The sequence below is a fragment of the Schistocerca nitens genome, chromosome 1, assembly GCF_023898315.1.
Source record: "Schistocerca nitens isolate TAMUIC-IGC-003100 chromosome 1, iqSchNite1.1, whole genome shotgun sequence".
Classification (NCBI taxonomy): Eukaryota; Metazoa; Arthropoda; class Insecta; order Orthoptera; family Acrididae; genus Schistocerca; species Schistocerca nitens.
In genome coordinates, this window is record NC_064614.1 from 705,795,618 (window position 1) to 705,817,563 (window position 21,946).

A 21,946-nucleotide genomic window follows, 5' to 3' on the forward strand; every position below is an offset into this window, starting at 1 on the left:
TGTGAATTAAAATACATTCACATAATTACGGAAGGCTAAAATATGTTATTAGTTTCAGATTGTATTTTATTTCCACCTTTCTGACAGTCAAGCATTAATTGCCATGCGGAACAATGAAGTTATTTTTATCGGTTTGCTGAAGAAATTTTCTTTTATTAACCTTTTCCGCTGAGGCAGTCCATGTATATGAAACAAAGGGTTTAATTTCAAACTATTAGCTAGTTTCGACTGTTCGGTGCATTTCAAGGGTACGTTTTCATCTTCTAGCACGTACGGCATTATGCCATGACAAAGAACCAGACATGAGATAACAAAGTACTGGTACCCAAGGAAATTTACATCCCAAAACAAACCACATTGAAAAGCTTAATATCAGGTCGATGCGTACTTCACTGGGAATCTGGGACTCATTTAAAAATCAGCTCTTTGATGACGAGCCACTTGGAAGAATTTATATCCCAGAAGATTATGTCGTTATTAAAAAAAAATTTACTGGCACATTTGTGTGGTATATCTTAAAATGTAATACATGCATAAAAGACCAACATTATATGTGAAAGCTTAGCTTCTCTTGCAGCGTATTGGCCTTAGAAACCAATATTATATGTGAAAGCTTTGTTTTCCTTGTAGTAACATTATATATATTAATTTAAACCATTAACTTTTCCTGTTCGTGTGATCGCGCTACTTAACAGTGATGTTGCTATTGGCTGACTACACCACGTGTCCAAAGCTCTGAATATCTGCTGTCATTGGCTGGTGAGATCACGTGACATGAGCTATGACTGGCCTAAAAATACGCATCGCAATCTCGATTTCAATGCTTCGGAAAGTAACATGTGGTGTTTGGTGGAATTCGAATTTATACTTTCGTAATACGAAAATATGCACCGTAACTGTTGCTGCACATCAAAGTTGTACAGTTCCGAGAGAAAATATACTGTCAATTAACAGGGAAAAACTATGTTTCCACCCGGGAGAAAGTGTATTTTTAACCGGGAAATCCGGGAGAAATCCAGGTTTTTTTTTTCCTTGTCCATGTATACACCCTGGAACAGCAAGGGTCCCAACACACTTCCCTGGGGTACACCCGAAATTACTTCTACATCCGATGATGACTCTCTGTCCAAGATAACATGCTGTGTCCTCCGCGTCAAAAAGTCCTCAATCCAGTCACAAAGTTCACTTGATACCTACACTATGTGATCAGAAGTATCCAGACACCACCAAAAACATACATTTATCATATTAGGTGCATTGTGCTGCCTCCTACTGCCAGGTACTCCGTATCAGCGACACCAGCAGTCATTAGACATCATGAGAGAGCAGAATGGGGTGTTCTGCAGAACTCATGGACTTCGAACATGGTCAGGTGACTGGATGTCACTTGCGTAATACATCTGTATGCGAGACTTCCACTCTCCTAAACATCCCTAGGTCCACTGTTTTCGATGTGATAGTGAAGTGGAAACGTGAAGGGACACATACAGTACAAAAGCATACAGGCCGACCTTGTCTATTGCTGACAGAGACCACCGACAGTTGAAGAGGGTCGTAATGTGTAATAGGCAGACATCTATCCACATCATCACATGGGATTTCCAAACTGCATCAGGATCCACTGCAAGTACTATAACAGTTATGCGGGATGTGAGAAAACTTGGGTTTCCATGGCCAAGTGGCTGCTCATAAGCCACATATCACGTTGGTAAATGCCAAATGATGCCTCGCATGGGATAAGGAGTGTAAACATTGGACGACTGAACGGTGGAAAAATGTACAAATCATGTTACACTATGTGGCGATCGGATGGCAGGGTCTGTGTATGGCGAATGCCCAGTGGATGTCATCTGCCAGCGTGTGTAGTGTTACAGAAAAATTTGGAGGCAGTGGTGTTATGGTGTGGTCATGGGTTTCTTGGAGGGGACTGCACCCCTTGTTGTTTTGTGTGGCAGTATCACAGCACAGGCCTCCATTGATGTTTTAAGCAGCTCCTTGCTTCCCACTGTTTAAGAGCAATTCGGGGATGGTGATTGTATCTTTGAACACAATCAAGCACCTGTTCATAATGCATGGCCTGTGCTGACGTGGTTACATGACAATAAAATTCCTGTAATGGACTAACCTGCACAGAGCCCTGACCTGAATCCTACAGAACACCTTTGGGATGTTGCGGAATGCCGACTTCATGCCAGGCCTCACCGACCAACATTGATACATCTCCTCAATGCAGCACTCTGTGGAGAATGGGCTACCATTCCCCAAGAAACCTACCAGAACCTGAATGAACATATGCCTGCAAGAGTGGAAGCTGTCAGCAAGGCTAAGGGTGGGCCAACACCATATTGAATCCCAGAATTTCTGATGGAGGGCGCCACGAAGTCATTTTCAGCCAGGTGTTCGGATACTTTTGATCACACAGTGTATGATCAAACTATTATCAATAAGCATAGATGTGATACTGAGTCAAATGCTTATTGGAAATCAAGAAATAATGCATCTACCAGATTGCCTTGATCTAGAGCTTTCAGTATGTCGCGTGAGAAAAGTGCAAGTTGGATTCGCATGATCAGTGTTTTTGGAATCCATGCTGATGGCATTGAGGAGGTCATTCTTCTCAAAATATATCACTGTGTTTGAGCTCAGAAAATGTTCAAAGATTCTACAACAAACTGATGTCAAGGAGATTGGATGGTAGTTTTGTGTATAACTTCTATTACTCTTCTTGTAGACGCACGTGACCCGTCCTTTTTTTCCCAAGAATTGGGAATGTTTTTTTTTTTTTGTTCAAGGGATCTACAATAGATTATGGTTAGACTAGGGGGCTAACTCAGCCACAAATTCAGTATAGAATCTAACACAGATTCCATCAGGCCTGATGACTTTCTTCAACTTTAATGATTTCACATGTTTCACACCACCACTGACGCTAATACTTATTTTACCTATCTTTTCAGTGGTATAAGGATTAAATTAGGGCAATTCTCTTGGGTTTTCCTTTGCAAAGGAACATTTTAAAACAGAGTTAAACATTTCAACTTTTGCTTTGCTACCCACAATTTCAATCTCTGTCTGATTTGTTAAGGACTGGACACTAACTTTGGTGCCACTAACAGTCTTTATATACACCCACAATTTCTTTAGGTTCTGTGAAAGATCATTTGACAATATTCTACCACGGTAGTCATTGAAGACGTCACACATTGCCCTCTTGCCAGCCAGATGTGTTTCAGTCAGCATCTTTTTATCTCTAGCTCTACACTTTCTTTTACACCTGTTATGCAGTAATCTCCATTTTACAGTGGCTGTATACCATGCAGGTTCCCTCCAACTGTGGACTGTTCTACTGGGTACATATCGATCCAGTGCATGAACAACTATGCTTTTTAACTTGAGTTACAGTTCCTCTATATGCTCCTGCACTATACTGAAAGTTTCAAGCTCCTCATCGAGATATGATACTGTATCTAGTTTACTGAACATATATCGCTCTCTGTCTGTTGTAGTTATGCTATATGCTTTGGTAATCATTGTTGCCACAACCACATCATGGTCACCGATACCAGTGTCGATGTGGACATCCTCAAAAGAGGTCAGTCTGTTCACTGCCATTACAGCCCATATGTTTACATCACGGGTGGGGTTCCCAACTATCTATTCTAGGTAGTCTTCAGGGAAGCCACTCAGTACTGTTTCACAGGATGTCTTACCACACCCACTACTAAAAAAAGCTGTAATTTTCCCAGTTGATTGTTGGATAATGAAGTCTCCACTGATGATTACAGAATGATTGGGGAACTTATGTACAACTGAACTGATGTTATCCCTAAAGTTTTTGGTTACATCAGGAAACGAGTCTGGTGGGTGATACGAGGATACAATTATTTCATACCCATCCGATAGTCTTGCCTAAACAATCTCACACAGCTTCACTTTATATCTCAGTGGATTAAGTTTCTTGTCTACTACGCCAAGATACATCACCTTCATTTCCCATTTGCCTACCCTTTTTGATATACATTTAAATTTCCCCTCAAAATCTCGCTACTATCAATTTCAGGTTTCAACCAGCTTTCTGTATCTAGTATCACATGAGTTTCACTGTTTTTCATGAGTGCTTCAAACTCTGGCACTTTGTTGCGAATGCTTCAGCAGTTTATCATTAGGATTTTAATACGCTCACCTGTGGTAGGCATTTGTATTGATCTCACACAGATTCTTCTGGGTTTCCTACAGTTGTCATTATCTAAATTGGATGGAGAGTTGCCTAATTAAAAAAAAAACTCTTGTGTGCACCTCCCACCCAGTCAGCTACCTGAGTAGCAGCCACTGACGTGTAGTGAATACCTGACCTATTTAGGGAGACCCTACAATTCTCAAACCTATGGCGCAAGTCCAGGAAGTCGCTGCCTAGCTTGTCACAGAATCTTCAAAGTCTCTGGTTCAGTCCTCCCACTCAACTCAGAACCAAAGGGACACAATCAGTTCTGGGGACAATGCTGCAAATTGTGAGCTTCGTTGAAACTCAACACGCAAAGCTGGTCTTCTCAACTTTCTCCAAAAGTCACTGACTGGAATATCCAACAATGACCTTGGAGTCCACACAACAGTCATCATTTGCTCCAACATGCACCAAAATCTGCAGTTGGTTGCACCCTGTTCGCTCAATGGCTGCCAGAATGGGCTCTTCAGCATACTGAATTAGGCCCCCAAGCATACATGCTAACTACATCTGGTTATCCTTTCCTGTCCCTTGCTGCCATTTCCCTAAGGAGTACCATCATTTGCTGTATGTTTGAACTGGCGGGGATTAATAGACGCCTACCCTTGTGTGTTTGCCTCCAGTCGACATTGGACAAAACTGATGAAGTGAGTCCCACTGGCTCACTTTCTGACCTGGACCGTTTATTTCATGTAAAGGAGAATTCAAGGAACAGCTGCATTGCAAAGACGGCAATGCACATGTGCAGTATTTGTCCAAAAATAAGGTGTAAGCATGGCTGCTACAAGGATAGTACACTGCAATATGACAATGAGTTACAAAAAACAATTGCTCTTCAAAATAGTCGAAAGCAGATAGACTTACCTTGGCTACTTGTGGATCCTTGAATCTCGTTTCTGTACCAGTTGGAATAACCACATCTATGAAAATGAAACTATAATGTAATTGGATAGATAAAAAATCTACTCACCAAGTGGCTCCTTCAGCCAGAAGTGTTGAAGGGGAAGGAAAAGGGGAGAATGAAAGGGGCTGGAGAGGTCTAGGAAAACGAATTGATTTGGGAAACGTCACCCAGAACCTTGGGACATGGAAGGCTTACCAAATGGGATGTGAAGGGAGGACTGATTGTTGGTCTTTCCTTCTCATCCTGTCTGATAAGTCTCATCCTGTCTGATAAGCCTCACTCGATCTGTGGTCCTGGGTGACTTTTCCAAAATCCACCCCTTTTACTAGACCTCTCCAGTCCTTTTCCTTCACCCCTCTTCCTTCCCTTCAAACCTTTGGTCTGAAGAAGGAACCACTGGCTCTGAAAGTTCACCTGATTATAATCTTCTTTTATGTGTGTGTCCTGCTGCCTCTTGGTGAGTAGATTTTTTATCTATCCAGTTACATTATATTGTCAAAAATAGTTTTTGTTATTGTAAACTATAAACTATGATACACTTGATAAATTAAAAGACTAAGGATTGAAGTCAGCTGACTTTTCTTGCTGAGTGAAAAAAAAAAAAAAAAAATCAGAGCTAGTAGTTTATAAAAGAACTGTAATTAGTTGTGTAAGTTGAGTTTCATGGTGTCTTATGTCTAAGCAGGGGAACCTGCAGCAAAATGTGAGATTTTCTGGAATAACATGTTCCACTATTATCATCTTAGGCTGACAAAAGATGTTCATGGAAGTCGAAAATAAATTTTTGTAGCTACTAAGAAGAGGACTGCATATCGTGTATGCATTTTTTGGATTTATGTGCAGAAACGAAGGGGAAAATGTCAGCACAGTGGATTACCGAGATGTGATGATGAGAAAGTGGTTTTATTTGAAACGCATGGCTTGGGGATACTGTGGACTTCAGAGAAGAAGAGGTGTGGATGACAAAGATTTCACATTGGAAAAAAATAAGATTGTTAAATAAACCCTGACTGACTTATTTACTCACCATCTATATGCCATGCAAAGAAATACTATGGAGAGACTAGCTACAAGCACATTGTAATAAGTGATCAGTTCACTCTATATTGTACAGAGTTTTGAGAATAGTTCTTTAAATCATGGTCATGTGATTTCATAGCAAGTTACTAGGAAGTATGAGGTCTCTTACAGCCCTCAACCCTCTGCAGATCAATATGAAGTTCAGCAGTCAAATTATAGGCACTGCTTAGCAGGACCACAGCATTAAGAAAATACATGAAGACAACTATCAAGACTGAATAAGATAACTCTTATTGCATACAGTATCAAGGTGATCGATCAGTACATGTTGTTTGAAGCAGTTCTACTAGTAGAATCCTCTATTAAAACACTTCATTCGGCATCCAAAGTGAAAGACATGCATGAGAGGTACTAAAATAAGACCGCTTCAACAGAAAATTTTATAAAATAATGGAAAAATATACAACATTGCCTGTGGCAGCTGATATAAACAACAGAGAAGATAAAGGCAAACACACGCCTTAGTGTCATCTAATATAAGTATTATACTCGAGAAGAAGTTATTTGGTGATTTAATGAAAACCACGTAAATTTGAATTATCACAACATCCTAAACGAAGAAAATTAGTTGGCCATTGCAACCCCATCAACAACCAGGATTATTTACATTCTTGAATAACTTCTCAGCTTCTAAGTTAGAAGAAACATTACAGCAACAAAATGAAAGATTGCTGCATGCTGTTTTCGAGCCTATAAGTGCAGCCACTACTTCAGACAGGAGTCAAGCTATGCAACAGCAGTGCAGTTATGCATTGCAATGCTGCAGCTGGTTATCTGACTACACAATGGCTACACAGCATGTCATCGAGACATCGTTGCAAACAATGACGATATTGGCAGAGCTTTGCAGCTGCTGGTACAACAAATTAGGTGAGCTGTACTATGCACCACCTCTAGAATTTGTCTAATGAATCATTTTAAAATGATTTGTCAAAACTCTTTTGAAGAGTCTGTGGTGGAGTTAATATATTTGTACTAGCAGGGAAGAGCTATCAAGTGAAATTATTGTAAATTAGATTGTATACCAGTCCCTACCCACAGCACAAATTGTGATATGTCAGAAATCTTAAATCGGATAGAATAAATGTTCAACAGTTTGAAGCCCCAAGAAGAATTGTCTAACAGAATTAAAACCCAAGGGGAAGAATTAAAATGTAGTATCAGTATCTAGGAACAGATGTTATAAGAGGTATACACAGAAGCAGATTAGATTTATGGTTGGGAAGCTACTTCAGAAGTTACCAAAGGATTTACAGATGGAAATAAATAACCAGTGTCAACTAGTTAGAATAGAAATGACTGAACAATTTAGTGAAGTAGAGAATAAAGTATGAAATACCAAGGTGGTAGTCACGAAGAATTGGAAGATATATACAACCAAATCTCAGAAATGCAAGGCTCAGTAACTGCACTAGGACAAAATAGAGACCTGATTAGCATTAGTAGTGATACAAAGGCTTAGATCAGTTTGGAGGAAAGACCATAGGAATTTGTAGAAGTAAAAGTACAAGAGAAGCTAGAATCTGCTGGCACTACACCTAATTCCAAGACTGAAAAAACAGATAGCTAAATGGAAATCCATAAGCTGAGAGAAGAATTTTTTTTTAAAAAAGAAAAGACTCAAATCAAACTAGGAAAAAGGTCAAAAAGAAGTAATATGGGGAGAGCATGTGACTGGTTAGAAGATTTTCAATTAGGAGCAGGAATGAAGTCACCGAAACAGTTACCTAAGTTCAAGCCTGACAGGGAACTGCATCCTACATATTTTATAAGGGTGTTCTCCAGATCATTACCAAAGAAATGGGATGACTCTAAGAAAACATATTTTGCACTCAGTTATATGGTAGGGGTCCGCCCCGATAGCTGAGTGGTCAGTGTGGCGGTCGGTCACGCAAAGGGGCCATTGTTCGATTCCCAGCTGGGTTGGAGATTTTCTCCACTCAGGGACTGTGTGTTGTGTTGTCCACATTATTACTTCATCATCAGCAGTGAAAGACAATGGGAAACCACCACTGGAATCACTTCCCTAGACGCTCATGCGGTGGACCTCTCTGACGAGGCTTCCCCCACGACAAGACCTGGGGAAGGCAGAACACAAAGTTCAGTTATACGGTAGGGGGTTCTGCAACATAGGAACAGCCCATTCACAAGAATTCATGTATTGGGATGATTTAAGAAAAACTTAAAAGGAAATATTGATCAACTGGTATGCGAGAGAAACTAATGTAATTATATCCTATACATTATAATAGCTTGTGGGGTCGTTATAAGATAGATACTGAAGGGCATTTAACTAGATTTAAATATTTAGACAATACCAAGCTGTGGAAAATCCAGGATGGAATGTAACGGTATTATGAAAAGGATGGTAGCTACTCACCATACACAGACGATGCTAAGTCAAAGATAGATACAACAAAAAGACGGTCAGAAAGTGAGCTTTTGGCCAACAAGGCCTTCATTAGAAATAGTCGTCGTCCCCCCCCCCCCCCCCCCCCCACACACACACACGCAAATGCAATTCACACACATGACCACAGTCTCTTGGTGCTGAGGCCAGACTGCGAGCAGTAGTACATGATGGGATAGGCAACTGGGTGGTGGGAGTAAGGAGGAGGCTGGGGTGGGGAGGGACAGTAGGGTAGGGGTGGGGATGGTAAAATGCTGCTTGTAGGAGCGTACAGGGACAAGGTGAAGAGACGGCAGGGCAGCTAGGTACAGTCAGGACGTTAGACAGAGGGCAGGGGGGTAGTGGGAAAGGAGAGAAGACCAAGGGTGCATTGGTGGAATAGAGGGTTGTATAGTGCTAGAATTGAAAAAGGAAGGGGGCTAGATGGTTAAGATCAATGACTAACCAAGGTTGAGGCCAGAAGGGTTATGGAAATGTATGATATATTGCAGGTAGAGTTCCCACCTGCGCAATCAAGAAAAGCTGATTTTGATGGGAAGGATCCATATGGCACAGGCTGTGAAGCACTCAATGAAATGAAGAACGTCATGTTGGGCAGCATGCTCAGCAACGGGGTGGTCCAGTTGTTTCTTGGCCAAAGTTTGTCGGTGGCCATTCATGTGTATAGACAGCTTGTTGGCCGTCATGCCCACATAGAATGCAGCACAGTGGTTGCAGCTCAGCTTCTAGATCACACGACTGGTTTCACAGGTAGCCGTGCCTTTGATGGGATAGGTGATGCTTGTGACCGAACTGGAGTAGGTCGCTGTGGGAAGATGTATGGGACAGGTCTTGCATCTATGTATACTTTAGGGATATGAACCATGAGAGAAGGGGTTGAGAGCAGGGGTTGTGTAGGGATGGACAAGGATACTGTGTAGGTTCGATGGGCAGTGGAAACCACTGTGGGAGGGATGGGTAGGATAGTGGGTAGGAGATTTCCCATTTCAGTGCAAGATGAGAGGCATCTGGAACTCCCATAAGCAGCACTTTATCATCCTCCCCCCCCCCCCCCATCCTTGTATCCTTCCCCCTCCCCACCCCACCACTGGTTGCCTCTTCCATCATGCACTGCTGCTCGCAGTCTGGCCTCAGCTGCCATAGACTGTGGTTTTGTGTGTGTGTATTTCCGAATAAGGCCCTGTTGGCCAAAAGCTCATTTTCTGATAGTCTTTATGTTGTACTTATCTGCGACTCAGTATCTCCGCTATATGGTGAGTAGCGACTATTCTTTTCAGAATATTTAGAATTTTGCCTTGCTAAGATATCAGTGCCAGTACATATGTTGCCACATAATACAAGAAAGGAAATCTAGTGCAGCAGAGGATGGATGACTGTTAGTGATGTATTGACCTGCATGGAAGCATTATATAAAGAATGTAATGGAGACATTCAGGAGATAATCGTGGAAATACAAATTCACAAAATAAATGCTTCCGCAATAATTTTGCAAGAAAGCAGAAAACTAATTCATTTTGAGTAAGGAACTGAGGTAACAATCAAAATAACTGATATAGGAGAAAATGAAGTAATACATAGTATCAAGAGTAGATAATAATAGCACTAATAATGCAATACCTGTAGATACATTCATGGCTAATAATGTGGTAAGAAATGGAAACTATTCTGCTACATAATGCAAAACATAGAATGCCTTGGGACAGGATCAAGGACATGACAATATAGTAGTACGCCCATATATAGAAAGATTCATAACCTTTATTCATAAAATACCTACACAGGAATGACTGTTAGATGATGAGGAAAGTGTTGGACACAAACCAAAACTTATAATAGTTGGGGGAATTATATGGAAAGAAAGTAGATATTTATATAGACTCTGGCCGTGACATTTCCCTGATATCAACACATACACGCTACAGAAAGAAGATCTGTGCCCTATACTAGCAGTTATAGGTGTGTATATTGTGGGTATTATTGGCAATACAAGTACATTAATTCAACAGGAAACAAGTGTTCCAATAAGTATCAGATATTTTCAGTTTACGCAAACTATTCTCACAGCGCCTAATACTAATCTACAGGTATTATTTGGTGTAGACTGGTTAGTGAGATATAAGGTAACTTTATATTTTGACACAGAATTATTGGTTTTTAAAATTAATAATAATGGAACAATAGTACAAGGTGTAAAACTTTGCTTCTGCCACTTTTTCCCCAATATTTGAGGCTCTAATGAAACAAATTGGTTACACAAGTTTCATTCAAAGTATTTTCCATCACTGGCCACTACTTTCTCCCACCTTTCGGGCAGTGTATGAATCCCGCGTCGAAAAAATTGTTCATCTTTTGAAGCGATCCATGAATTGATACAATTTGTGACTTCTTCATGAGATCGGAAGTGTTGGTCAGCCAAGCCATGCGCCATTGATCTAAACAGGTGACAGACAGAGGGAGCAATGTCTGGAGAATACGGTGAGTGGGGTAGGACTTACGATTTTAACGTTTCCAAGTATGTTTTGACCTATTTTGCAATGTGGAGTCCAGCACTGTCATGCTGCAAAATCATTTTATCGTGGCTCTCACTGTATTGCGGACGCTTGTCTTTTAATGCTCTGCTCAAACGCATTAATTGCATTCGATAACGGGCACCTGTGATTGTTTTACTTGGTTTTAACACCTCATAGTACATGACACTGAGCTGGTCCCACCAAATGCAGAGCATGATCTTGGAGCTGTGAATATTTGGTTTGGCCATTGACGTGGAAGCATGGCTGGGATATTCCCACGATTTTTTACGTTTAGGGTTATCGTAATGAGCCCATTTTTCGTCCCTGGTCACAATGTGATGCAGAAATCCCTTCTGTTTTTGCCTCTAAATAAATGTTCATAAACATACAAATGCCGTTTAACGTCCCTTGATTTCAGCTCACATGGGACTCAAGTTCCTTCTTTCTGAATCATGCCCATAGCCTTGAGACGTTTTGAAATGACTTGCTGTGTCACTCCTACTAATCATGCCAGTTCTTTTTAAGTTTGACGTGAGTCTTCACTCACCAGTGTATCCAATTCTGCATCGTTGAAAACATTCTCTTTCACCACTATGCCTGTCTACGACGTTAAAATCACTGTTCTCGAAGCATAGAAACCACTCAGGACACGTTCCTTCACTAACAGCATCCTTACCATACGTACGTGAGAGCATTCAACGAGACTCAGCTTTTGTTTTCTTCATACTGAAACAAAACTGTAACACTTCCCGAAAATGAAGAGAATTAGGCTCGTAAACTTACATTTTCAATCAAGAATAACTTTATGATGCATACACAAATCGACTAATGTTTGAATGAGGTTATGTTGACCGAGGTCCAAGCCAACTTCCTGACATCAGCGATTTGTTTCTTTTGACCGCTACTTACCGTTATCGCGACCTATCGGCAAAAGGCAGAAGCAAAGTTGTACACCTTGTACCAGTTAAGATAACTCTGATAATGGACAAACAACATGAAGTGATGCACAGTATATTATTTATTTCAACTCAGAGATTAAACAGCAGAGAAGAAGTTATAATTTATATGCAAATTGATGACACTCAATATCCTTTTAAGAAAGGCATAGGATAAGTACTTCGCATAGGTTTTTATAACAATACGAAGATGACAGAGAAAAATAATAAGCTGTTAGTAAAAATGTAATAAAAGCCATTGACTAGGCTGAAATAAATAAATCAATATCACATTAAAGTATATATTTGCTATTATGGGAAAGACATTATGTTAAGGAAGAGACAATATTAAAAGGAAGTGATGCTTTCTTTTATAAACTGAAGTAAGTAATAAATGCTTCTATAAAAATGAAACTGTAAAGTATGATACTTCCACTTCACGAATTGAAAGATTAGAGATTGAAGTTAACTGACTGAAGATCATTCATTTTTGTGTGTGTGTGTGTGTGTGTGTGTGTGTGTGTGTGTGTGTGCGCGCGCGCTAAATAGGGGAACCTGTAGCAGAACATGATATTTTCTGGAATAACATTTTCCACTATTATCCTCTTAGGCTAATGAACGGTGTTCGTGGGAGTTGAAAACGTATTGTAGCTGTTAAATAACGGATTCCACACTGTGTGTGCACTTTTGGGACATATGTACAAATATGAAGGGCGAAATGTGAGCATACTGTATTAACAAGATGTGATGACGAGTGTGTCATTTCGCTTGAAATGGAATTGTTTACATTTTGCCATGACGGTTTTTGGGTGTTGTGGACTTCAGACAAGAGGAGGTCTGGATAACAGCAGTTTTGCACAAGAACAAAGGAACGTTCTCAAATAATCTCGAACTGACTTACTCACTCACCATCTATATGGCATGCGATGAAGTATTATATAGAGACTGGCTATGAGCATGTTGTAATAAGTGACCTGCCCACTATGTTGTAATGAATTATAAGAATAGCTAAATACAGAAGAGTTCTTGAAATCATGATCATGTGATTTTGTAGTGAGTTTCTAGAAAGTACAAGCTCTCTTACATCCCTTGACCCTCTGCAGATGAAGTTCAGGGATCAAATTAGTGACAATGCTTAGCAGGTTCACAGCATCAAGAAAATATGAGGCGTGTTTTTTAAGTAAGTACCATTTCGAAATTAAAAAAAAAAAAAAGACGTGCTAAGATATCTCAATAATTTTAGTTTTACATGAAAGCCTGTACCTTAATCTACTTTTCTAGATAATTTCCGTCAATATTGAGGCACTTGTCATAACATTGTACCAGTTTTTGAATACCCTCCTCATAGATGTCTGCCGCTTGACTTGTAAACCACTGCATCACCACTGTTTTGACTTCATCATCATCTTGAAGACGCTGACCGCCCAGGTATTTCTTCAAGTGATGGAACAGATCGTAATCGTAGTCACTGGGCGCAAGATTGGGGCTGTACGGAGGATGATCTAGAGTTTCCCATTGAAAAGATGTGATGAGATCTTTGGTCTGTGCACATCCGTCAACATTTTTGGTACCCAATGTGTGCACAATTTTCGGTAATTCAAGTGTTAGGTCACAATGCCATACAAAACACTACAAGAAACATTAGGAAAGTCATCCTGTAAAGAGGAAATTGTAAAGCGTCTGTTTTCTATCACCTTATTGCCCACTTCCTGCACCAAACTTTCATTAACGATCAAAGGACACCCACTCTTTTGTTCATCATGCACATTTGTGCGGCCATCTTTAAATGCTCTCACCCACTTTCTTACCATTCGATCACTCATAATGTTTCCTCCGTTAATTGCACAGATCTTACGATGAATATCTATCGCTTTTAGGCCTTTAGCACTAATAAATCTGGTAACAGCTTGTACTTCACAGTCGGCGGGACTCACAATTATCGGAGGCATCTTAAACACTCGGTACACAACATAAACAAGGAAGAATCAGACAGTAATGGCGTCAGTGCGTAGACAACAGATGTAGGTACCCAATCGCGCATGCGCAGAACGCCGACCACAGCGCTGCGGCCGCGGTATGGCAAAATGGTACTTACTTAAAAAACACGCCTCATACATGAAAACAGTCATCAAGATTGAATAAGGTAACTTTTATTACTGACAGCATCAGAATGATGGATCCATACATGAAGTTGGAGGAGTTCTAAGAACCCACTATTAACACACCTCAGCAACCAGAAGAATAACACCTTTTTCTGCCAGTTTGTGTACTGGATGGTATGAAGTGCACTCAAATAGTAAATACATATGAAGCAAAGCCAACAAATATCTCCAAACAAATTTGTAGTATTTGGTAAGTTTGATCTAAATTGAGACACTTGTTACCAATAATTTTACTATAATATTCTGCAGATTTAAACTTCATTAATTGTCTGTGCTACAATGGAATCAGTTTTAAGTTCACTTGTCTTTTCACCCATCAAAAATGAACAACTGATATCATGAACACTGCATTACACTTGGTGGTACACTATTGTTGACGCAGAATGAGACACGACATTGTATACTCTCACATTGTGTTCCATTCCTAAGACAGGAAGCTATTTCCACAATTGTCTGTTTAGACTACAGCAATTTCCCTACATAAATTGATTAGTATTAATTATCACTATTTAAAGTTTAAGCAGTTTCTGAATGCTGCTGCCAAAACCAAGAATAAGGTAACGTATGCCAATTATATGAATATAAAAAAAGTAATTAAAGGTCTTGGGTATGTCGTGTAATGATACTGGTATTTATGCGTTCAATGACTTAGTGTCCACAGAGTTGAGATACATATTGCATAGAATTATATCCCCTGCATTTATTCTTAGTTGAAACATGGTGTTCGTGTCATAGCAAGAACATTTAATTACATTGCAATTATTTAATTAAGTAAGAGCAGTGCTTTTTTCCTAAAAAAAAGTTTGAGGGTACTCCGACATTGGATAGCACAAATGAAGCAGGCAACACCGAGAAACACCTAAACATACAAGAGAATGTGGTATCGAACACTTCAGTTTACATCACCTCGAATGAAGCATGCAATTCCCATCAACCCCTGAACAATAAAAGAAAATGGTATCGTACACTTCAATTGACCTATAATACACCTCAAATGAAACAGGTGAGTCCAATCAACCCTCAACAGTCAATGACATCACTTTTTCCACCAAAAACTGCACTGGTTTCGTTCGTATTGCAATTACCAACACTAAAAGATGAAATAAAAAATTTACGTCCGTGAAATAAATCTTTGGTACTCTTCCAAGTTCTCAACATCGTAAAAAAATTACTTTGTCGATGAAAAAGTTTAGGGGTGTGCATCCCCCAGTGTTCCCCCAGAAAAACAGCACTGAGTAAGAGTATGACAACACCATTGCAGTGGTAGACATACCGTAATTAACTTAAAAGGCAGCTTCCATGCAATAAATTATCAACATAAAAACATTTTTAAGATTATATGTCACTCACTTTTTCCATCTTGCACAGACTGAAAAGGAAAACACTGAAGGTGGAATTCAATTTGCTCAGCAGAAAAGGAAGGGGTAGTGGGGATATTTCTCTGCATTACTTTAATGTTATATTTATTAATATTAAATTAACACAGTCTGTATTACAAAATAAAAATTGCTGAACAGATAGAGGAACTAATCACATACAGCCTTGCTGCTTATGTGTGTTTTGCCTCTCATTGTGGGCCGTAACAAACTACATACTGGAGTTATTGTAACAAAACGGTTACCAAATGAATTACTTACAGCTTACAACTGTATTATTATTGTTTGCATCCAGGGAGTTGCATGTAAATGCTTGTAAAATGTTTTTACCTGTCTCCCCTAGTTCTGTTCTTGAGCTGATTGTGGAAGAAATATTTATGACATTTGCTTTTTCAAGCACATGAAAATAAACTAAATAAGAGTCTTATTACAGTTAACTGCAGTCCTATAAGTTTTGCTTTCTCATTCCACAATTGTGTATAAGAATAAATATTTACCAGCTTTTTTTTACATATCATTTCTTTACATATTAAAACTATTCTCATAACTTGACAAATGAGCAGTACTATAAACAAACAAATAAAAAAAAATAACTGTTCCAATGGTACAATTTGTAGTGATGTTTGGAGAGTATTTCAATAATATTATTCAACTGAATATCTATCTACCATTAACAAGCTGTCACGAAAGTGAAAAAAAGCAGTGTACAACTTGAATCCACAAAGGACTGAGTACATAAAACTTATGACACTTGAAGGATTAATACTGTAATAAAGTTGCATTATGAATTTATAAGAACTCTCGACATGTAAGTTTTGTTATATCTTGATTGTCATAATTCTATGTTCACTGATATCACAATTAGCTTCAGTCCACAGAATAAGGTAAATAAAAAAAAGTAGTTATTTAAAAATTATCATTTCCCTATGGGAGATGAACTGCACAAAAATAATTTTTTTTACATGCGTCTCACTAATTTAACAACTAATTCCATGCAATTTTGTAAGGTTTTATGTAAGAATAATTCACAGCCATTGCATAAAATAATACTACAATGTAGATGTGTTTCTGAACAAATATGAGATTACAAACCTTTAAATCAGACACAAGCTATGCCGGCACGCATGCAAGAGCATGCGGGAGCACGCGTGATCTCTCTCTCTCTCTCTCTCTCTCTCTCTCTCTCTCTCTCTCTCTCTCTCTCTCACACACACACACACACACACACACACACACAAAATCAATTTATAAGTTAATTTGTAACAAAGAACATGAAGGCAGTATTTACTGTATATGACATAGCAATGTTGACAACAAAGCATGCTCCTCACATGTGACCAGTCCACACATTCACAGGCCAATGGGTGTGCAAATTATCAAACAGTATTTTGAAAAATAAGTTTCAGATAAAATGTGTGCGTGGACTGCATGTGTTCCCATGAGTCACACAGATGCACAGTAGAAAATAAAATATTTTAAAACAAGTAATTACAAAGTAAAGCAGTCAAAATCTAAAAAATAAATGAGCAAGCCACTTCTGGCTGCAATTCCAGTCATGAAGTTGACAGAGGAAAGTGTACCAATGGAGTAAGACAAAAGGAGTATGTGAAACAACAGACCCCTTTTTTGTTACTTCATTTGGTGTAAAAGAATCATTTAGTGCAACAAATTTCATTTGGGTTGATTATAGTTCCATTTTCTGATAGCTGATGCATTGAATATTCTACTCCAGTAAGTGTTGATTGATTTAAAAATATCTGACAGGATACTGAGCAATGTAACCAAACTTGCTCCAAATCAACCAGTCAGGAAAATTTTTCTTATCTCTGTTCATCCAGCCATACTTCATCTAAAACAATGCTTGCTGCTTGGATACGCCCTTGAAGAAAGAGATACCATATGTTCTTAACTTCTCTGCATAATGATCCTGAGGCAGCAGTTTAATAAATCTGATACCAAGAAGTGTGGTGATTTCGACTATAATTTTCTTGGAAAACACCAAAAAATTATTTATTGTAGAACTCTGTTATATGCTGTCCAATTAAACTGAATGATTAGTAACACATAACTTTAGGATTAAAAAGTAAGCAGTGTGTTTAGTTGTTAATTTAGACACGTGTGATTTAAGGTATACCTCTGTCCATTTCCCTACTAATTCGTAGATACAAAAGAGAAAAAAAATCTGTAAAAGTCCGAAACTCACTTATACACAGGCGATATTCCTCCATTCTGTTACAAAAACTTCTAAGTAATACCACTAATTTTTTGATGTAACACTGAAATATAATTGTCTGGATACCTTTTTTTTTATCAAAGAAATGAAATAAATAGGATTTTTAAGGCATGAAATACATTAGTCACCACCACAGAAACACAGCCCTTCCTCAGTACTCAAGGTTTTACTCCTTTCTGGGTGCCAGGGATTACAATATGTGAACATACAAACTAAACCACTTTTGTTACACCTAATCTTCACAACCTCAAAAGTGCACAACATTGCAAATTTCAGCACTAGGGTTGTATGGTACTTAAAACTCTCTCTCATCTACTTCAGGAGAGTAAATAAAGTTAAATACTGTTAAATAATTCATTCATTTCACAAATTTGTATGATAAAACTCAGCAAGGGTCAGGCTAGAGAAAGAATCCCTCAATCTCCTTTCAATAAGATAAATGGAACCACACACAACTAAGCAGAATGTCTTTATTAAATAAAGGATGCTCCCATAAAATTCTGCTTTATTGGGTAAATATATAGCTTTACAAAGGCAATTATATCTGCTTCATATGTGTAAGCCTCTTGATGTTTCAGCTTATTACACTGCCGATGCAGGATTTAAGAACAGAAAACGTACACTTAAGTGTAATGAGGAGATGGTAAATTGCCTGCCATTACATCAGTTATGTGGATATCTTTCATAGCTCCTCAGGTAGGTATGGCGATGAACTTAATATGTCGATTGATAGAAGTGATACTTCTCATTACTAAAACAAGAGAAAATAAGCTAAATACCTTGGGCTCTAAGTCATGCCAAAATCTACAATACTGCAAAAATTGTTTGGTTTCTTGTAAAAATCTTCTGCTCCTTTAATATCAGTGTATCCACTTTTTTGAAAAAATTGCATTACAAATATAACCAACACAAAAACAAATTTAAACTGACTTTTTTAGAGAAGTTTGTATCACCAACTCCTCTTTCTTAACATAATATAACCGAAAGATTAAATTTGCATCTGAAATCCTGAAGTACAAGCCAAAGCTAGTGAATGTACAAGAAAGCAAAATAAGAGTGTACAAAATCATACAATATCCAAGTTGAAGAGGAAATCTCATTATGCCACAGAAAAATGAACATTTCCACTCTAATTATGATACTTGGCAAATATAGTTTAATTAAGAAGAACTAGCAGATAGACTGAAAGTGTTTGTTGTTCCCTCCTGTTGATGGGTCTTTTACAGTAATAAAACTCCTTATGACAAAATGTTAATGTAACACACGTCTAGGAAGCTTTAAAATCATTATTAGCAAGAAATGAAACTTCTGCAGTCATATACAAACATGATAAATTATCATGAACACAAACATTTTCTCATGTCTCTCAGTTTCATTTCAATAAAGAAAATTATTACTGTCACTACATAAGTGAGAAAACTATATACTTAAACACAGGTATGTTGACTCAGATGTTGGAAAACAAAAGAAAAAAAAGACCCTTACAAGATTTTGAATAGAGATATGGGTATTCAATACCAAGGCACATGAAAGACAGACTGAGTCAAAAGGAAAATGGATTAGGTACACAGTTGCAAATGCAACATCAGTATCTGATGTATGTTATCCCTTACACAAAACAAGCGGGAACAAAGGAACAAAATAAACCGCTTACAAAGAATGAAAAAAATATTTTCTACAGCATGTTTCATTGTGCTAAAGGTAGGGTAGTGTGTATGTTCTTGCACTTTTACCCTTCATAATAAAGCTGTTGTCACTGTTCCTCATTTCTCATCAGGGAGGATGCTTAAGCTGTAGAACCTTGAACAAATATCAAATTTAGGCTTTTGAATGTTTTTGTTAGCTACAGTGCTTCAGTCAGAGCGCAAGTGGAATCTATTTTCAATTCCTATTTATATAAAAACAAGAACACTGTCTGAAGTCATTCATGTGAGGCGTATGCAATGGTAAATAGTGAAACTATTATCACTACTTTAGTGTGTGTTATTTTTCTAATAAATTCAAAGCTGAATAAATCCACATTAAAGTGGTCTCACAATTGTAAAGCACATAAAGTCATACACATTAAAAAAATCACATTTTGTTAGCTAAAGATTCACTTCTTTTTTCTTCCTTTGCGACGGCTGCGACCTTGATCAGAACGGTTGCCACCTACTTCGCCATTGCTTGAATGACTGTAAAGATTGTTCAGAAAATTCTCCAAGTCAGCTTCACTGAAAAATGTTAAGATTAACACAACTGAAAAGTTTATTCACTTTTTAATTTTTGTGTACATTAACAAATTGAAAATACAGTTACACATAGACAAATTTTTCCCCATGCATTAAGATAAAGCTATCATCAACCCAAAGATTGGTCTAAACACCACAATGCTTTACTAGTCATGACCCTATTGCAGGTGATGTGTTTATGACCTATGAACCAACACAGCCAGCCAGTTACAGGCAGGCCCACAGTTTAATGTGGATTCCAAACCACAGCGCAACTTGGCATTTTTTACTTTAATCAGTCACTGACAGATGTGAAATAAATGATAAATGACAAACAAAAAGCCTTGAACCTTCATATTTGCAATCTGGCGTGTATCAACTGAGTCACATCCCCAGGCACTAGAAGTAAGATTCTCAACACTGAGATAAAATGAAAAGCTATTTTTTGTCAACAGACTAGTGATAGAAAAGCACGGTTCCATTCTTTAACACTAGCAGCACTTTACAGTTGTCTATTATGTACTCCAGAGTCTGGTGTCTATCCACATGTGTAAAAATTATTTCTTTAAACCAAATATAGAAAAAATGGAGTTGGCATGACAGTTCACCAACTGTTGAAAAGACAGATATCTACAAAATCTATAAACTTTAGCAATACATAGATACATTATGAGAACAAGGTGAAATTTCTCAATTTGCTTATGAGAAAGGGTGTTCTTTTAGTTTAAAAACTCACTGATTATTTTATGTAATCCTTTTATGTCAAGGCACTTTTTCTACAGTTTATCCCTGAAGTGCAATTCTGAAAGAGCACAAAAATGCCTTCACTGAAATCAAAACTTTTTGTAGCCATAAATTTCTTCACATGTGACAGTATCTGGAAGTAAGAGGACACAAATCTGCAGCATAGAGTGGATGTTCCAACAATTCGCACTTCTAATTTCTCAGTATTTTCCCCCAATGTCAAGGGCTTTTGTAGGAGATGCAAATGGAAGGGACTATTAATTTGTGGTGATTTTAATGTAAATTTTTTGAAGAAATCTGACAGAAAAGTGATCTAAAGGTGCTTTTAGCCACTTATAATTTAATATCACACACAAATTTCCCTACAAGAGTTCCTCAAGACAATTCACACAATAAGCAGAAGTTAAACCTATTCATGCCTACCCTACAGTAAATGGATTTCAGATCCTGATGCACTATAACATCATGTAACTTAGATCCATATATAGTTTAGAAACACTCTAAGAAAATAACGAGGCTGAGTAATGACAGAACTACAGCATACTTTATTAAAGTTTAAAAAATGCTCACTGAGGTGGAGTTTAATCAACACATTTTTATTTCTCAATAGGTTTGTATCCATTGTTAAAATAGTTTTCCTAAAAATATAATTAAATGTCATAGTGGGAAGCCTTTAAAGAAACCTTGGATCACGTATCAGCTTCTCATAAGGAAAAAAAGGACTTGTACAAAAGAACAAGTAAAAAGCCAGAAATACTCATATTATAAATAATGTAGTACTTTGACATATCAAGAAATGTAAAAAAGCCACAATTATATCCAACTTGTCAGAAACTGACAGATCAGACAGTAAAATCAATCGAAATGGAATAATTTTAAGAGAGATACAGTAAGAACTCATAGAAGATGATTTTATTGTTACTAAAGAAAACAGAAGCATTGTAAAAGACAGTTCATGTGTAGCAGATATTTTTTATGATTTAGTTTTTAACAGTATACTGAAGGAGCAATGCAAAGGACATTTAGTGAAATAAAAATTAATCTCACACCCATATCCAAAATACTTAAGTTCATATAGGGTGGATAATGTGTCTAATAAGGTACTAAATAGTTGTGGCCCCGTGATATACAACGTTCTTTGTCACTTATGTGTTTTCCAA

At 37.9% G+C, this 21,946-nt stretch overlaps 1 protein-coding gene across 1 annotated transcript in view; it reads right to left on the minus strand.

Moving 5' to 3' along the window:
- Positions 1–15,669: 15,669 nt before the first annotated feature.
- The window catches only part of LOC126259732 (uncharacterized), a 217,540-nt gene continuing 211,263 nt past the window's right edge, over positions 15,670–21,946 (minus strand). The window contains exon 10 of the mRNA XM_049956719.1: positions 15,670–20,045. Coding sequence (XP_049812676.1) covers positions 19,928–20,045 — 118 coding nt within the window. The 3' untranslated portion in view covers positions 15,670–19,927. The remainder of the gene's footprint in view (positions 20,046–21,946) is intronic.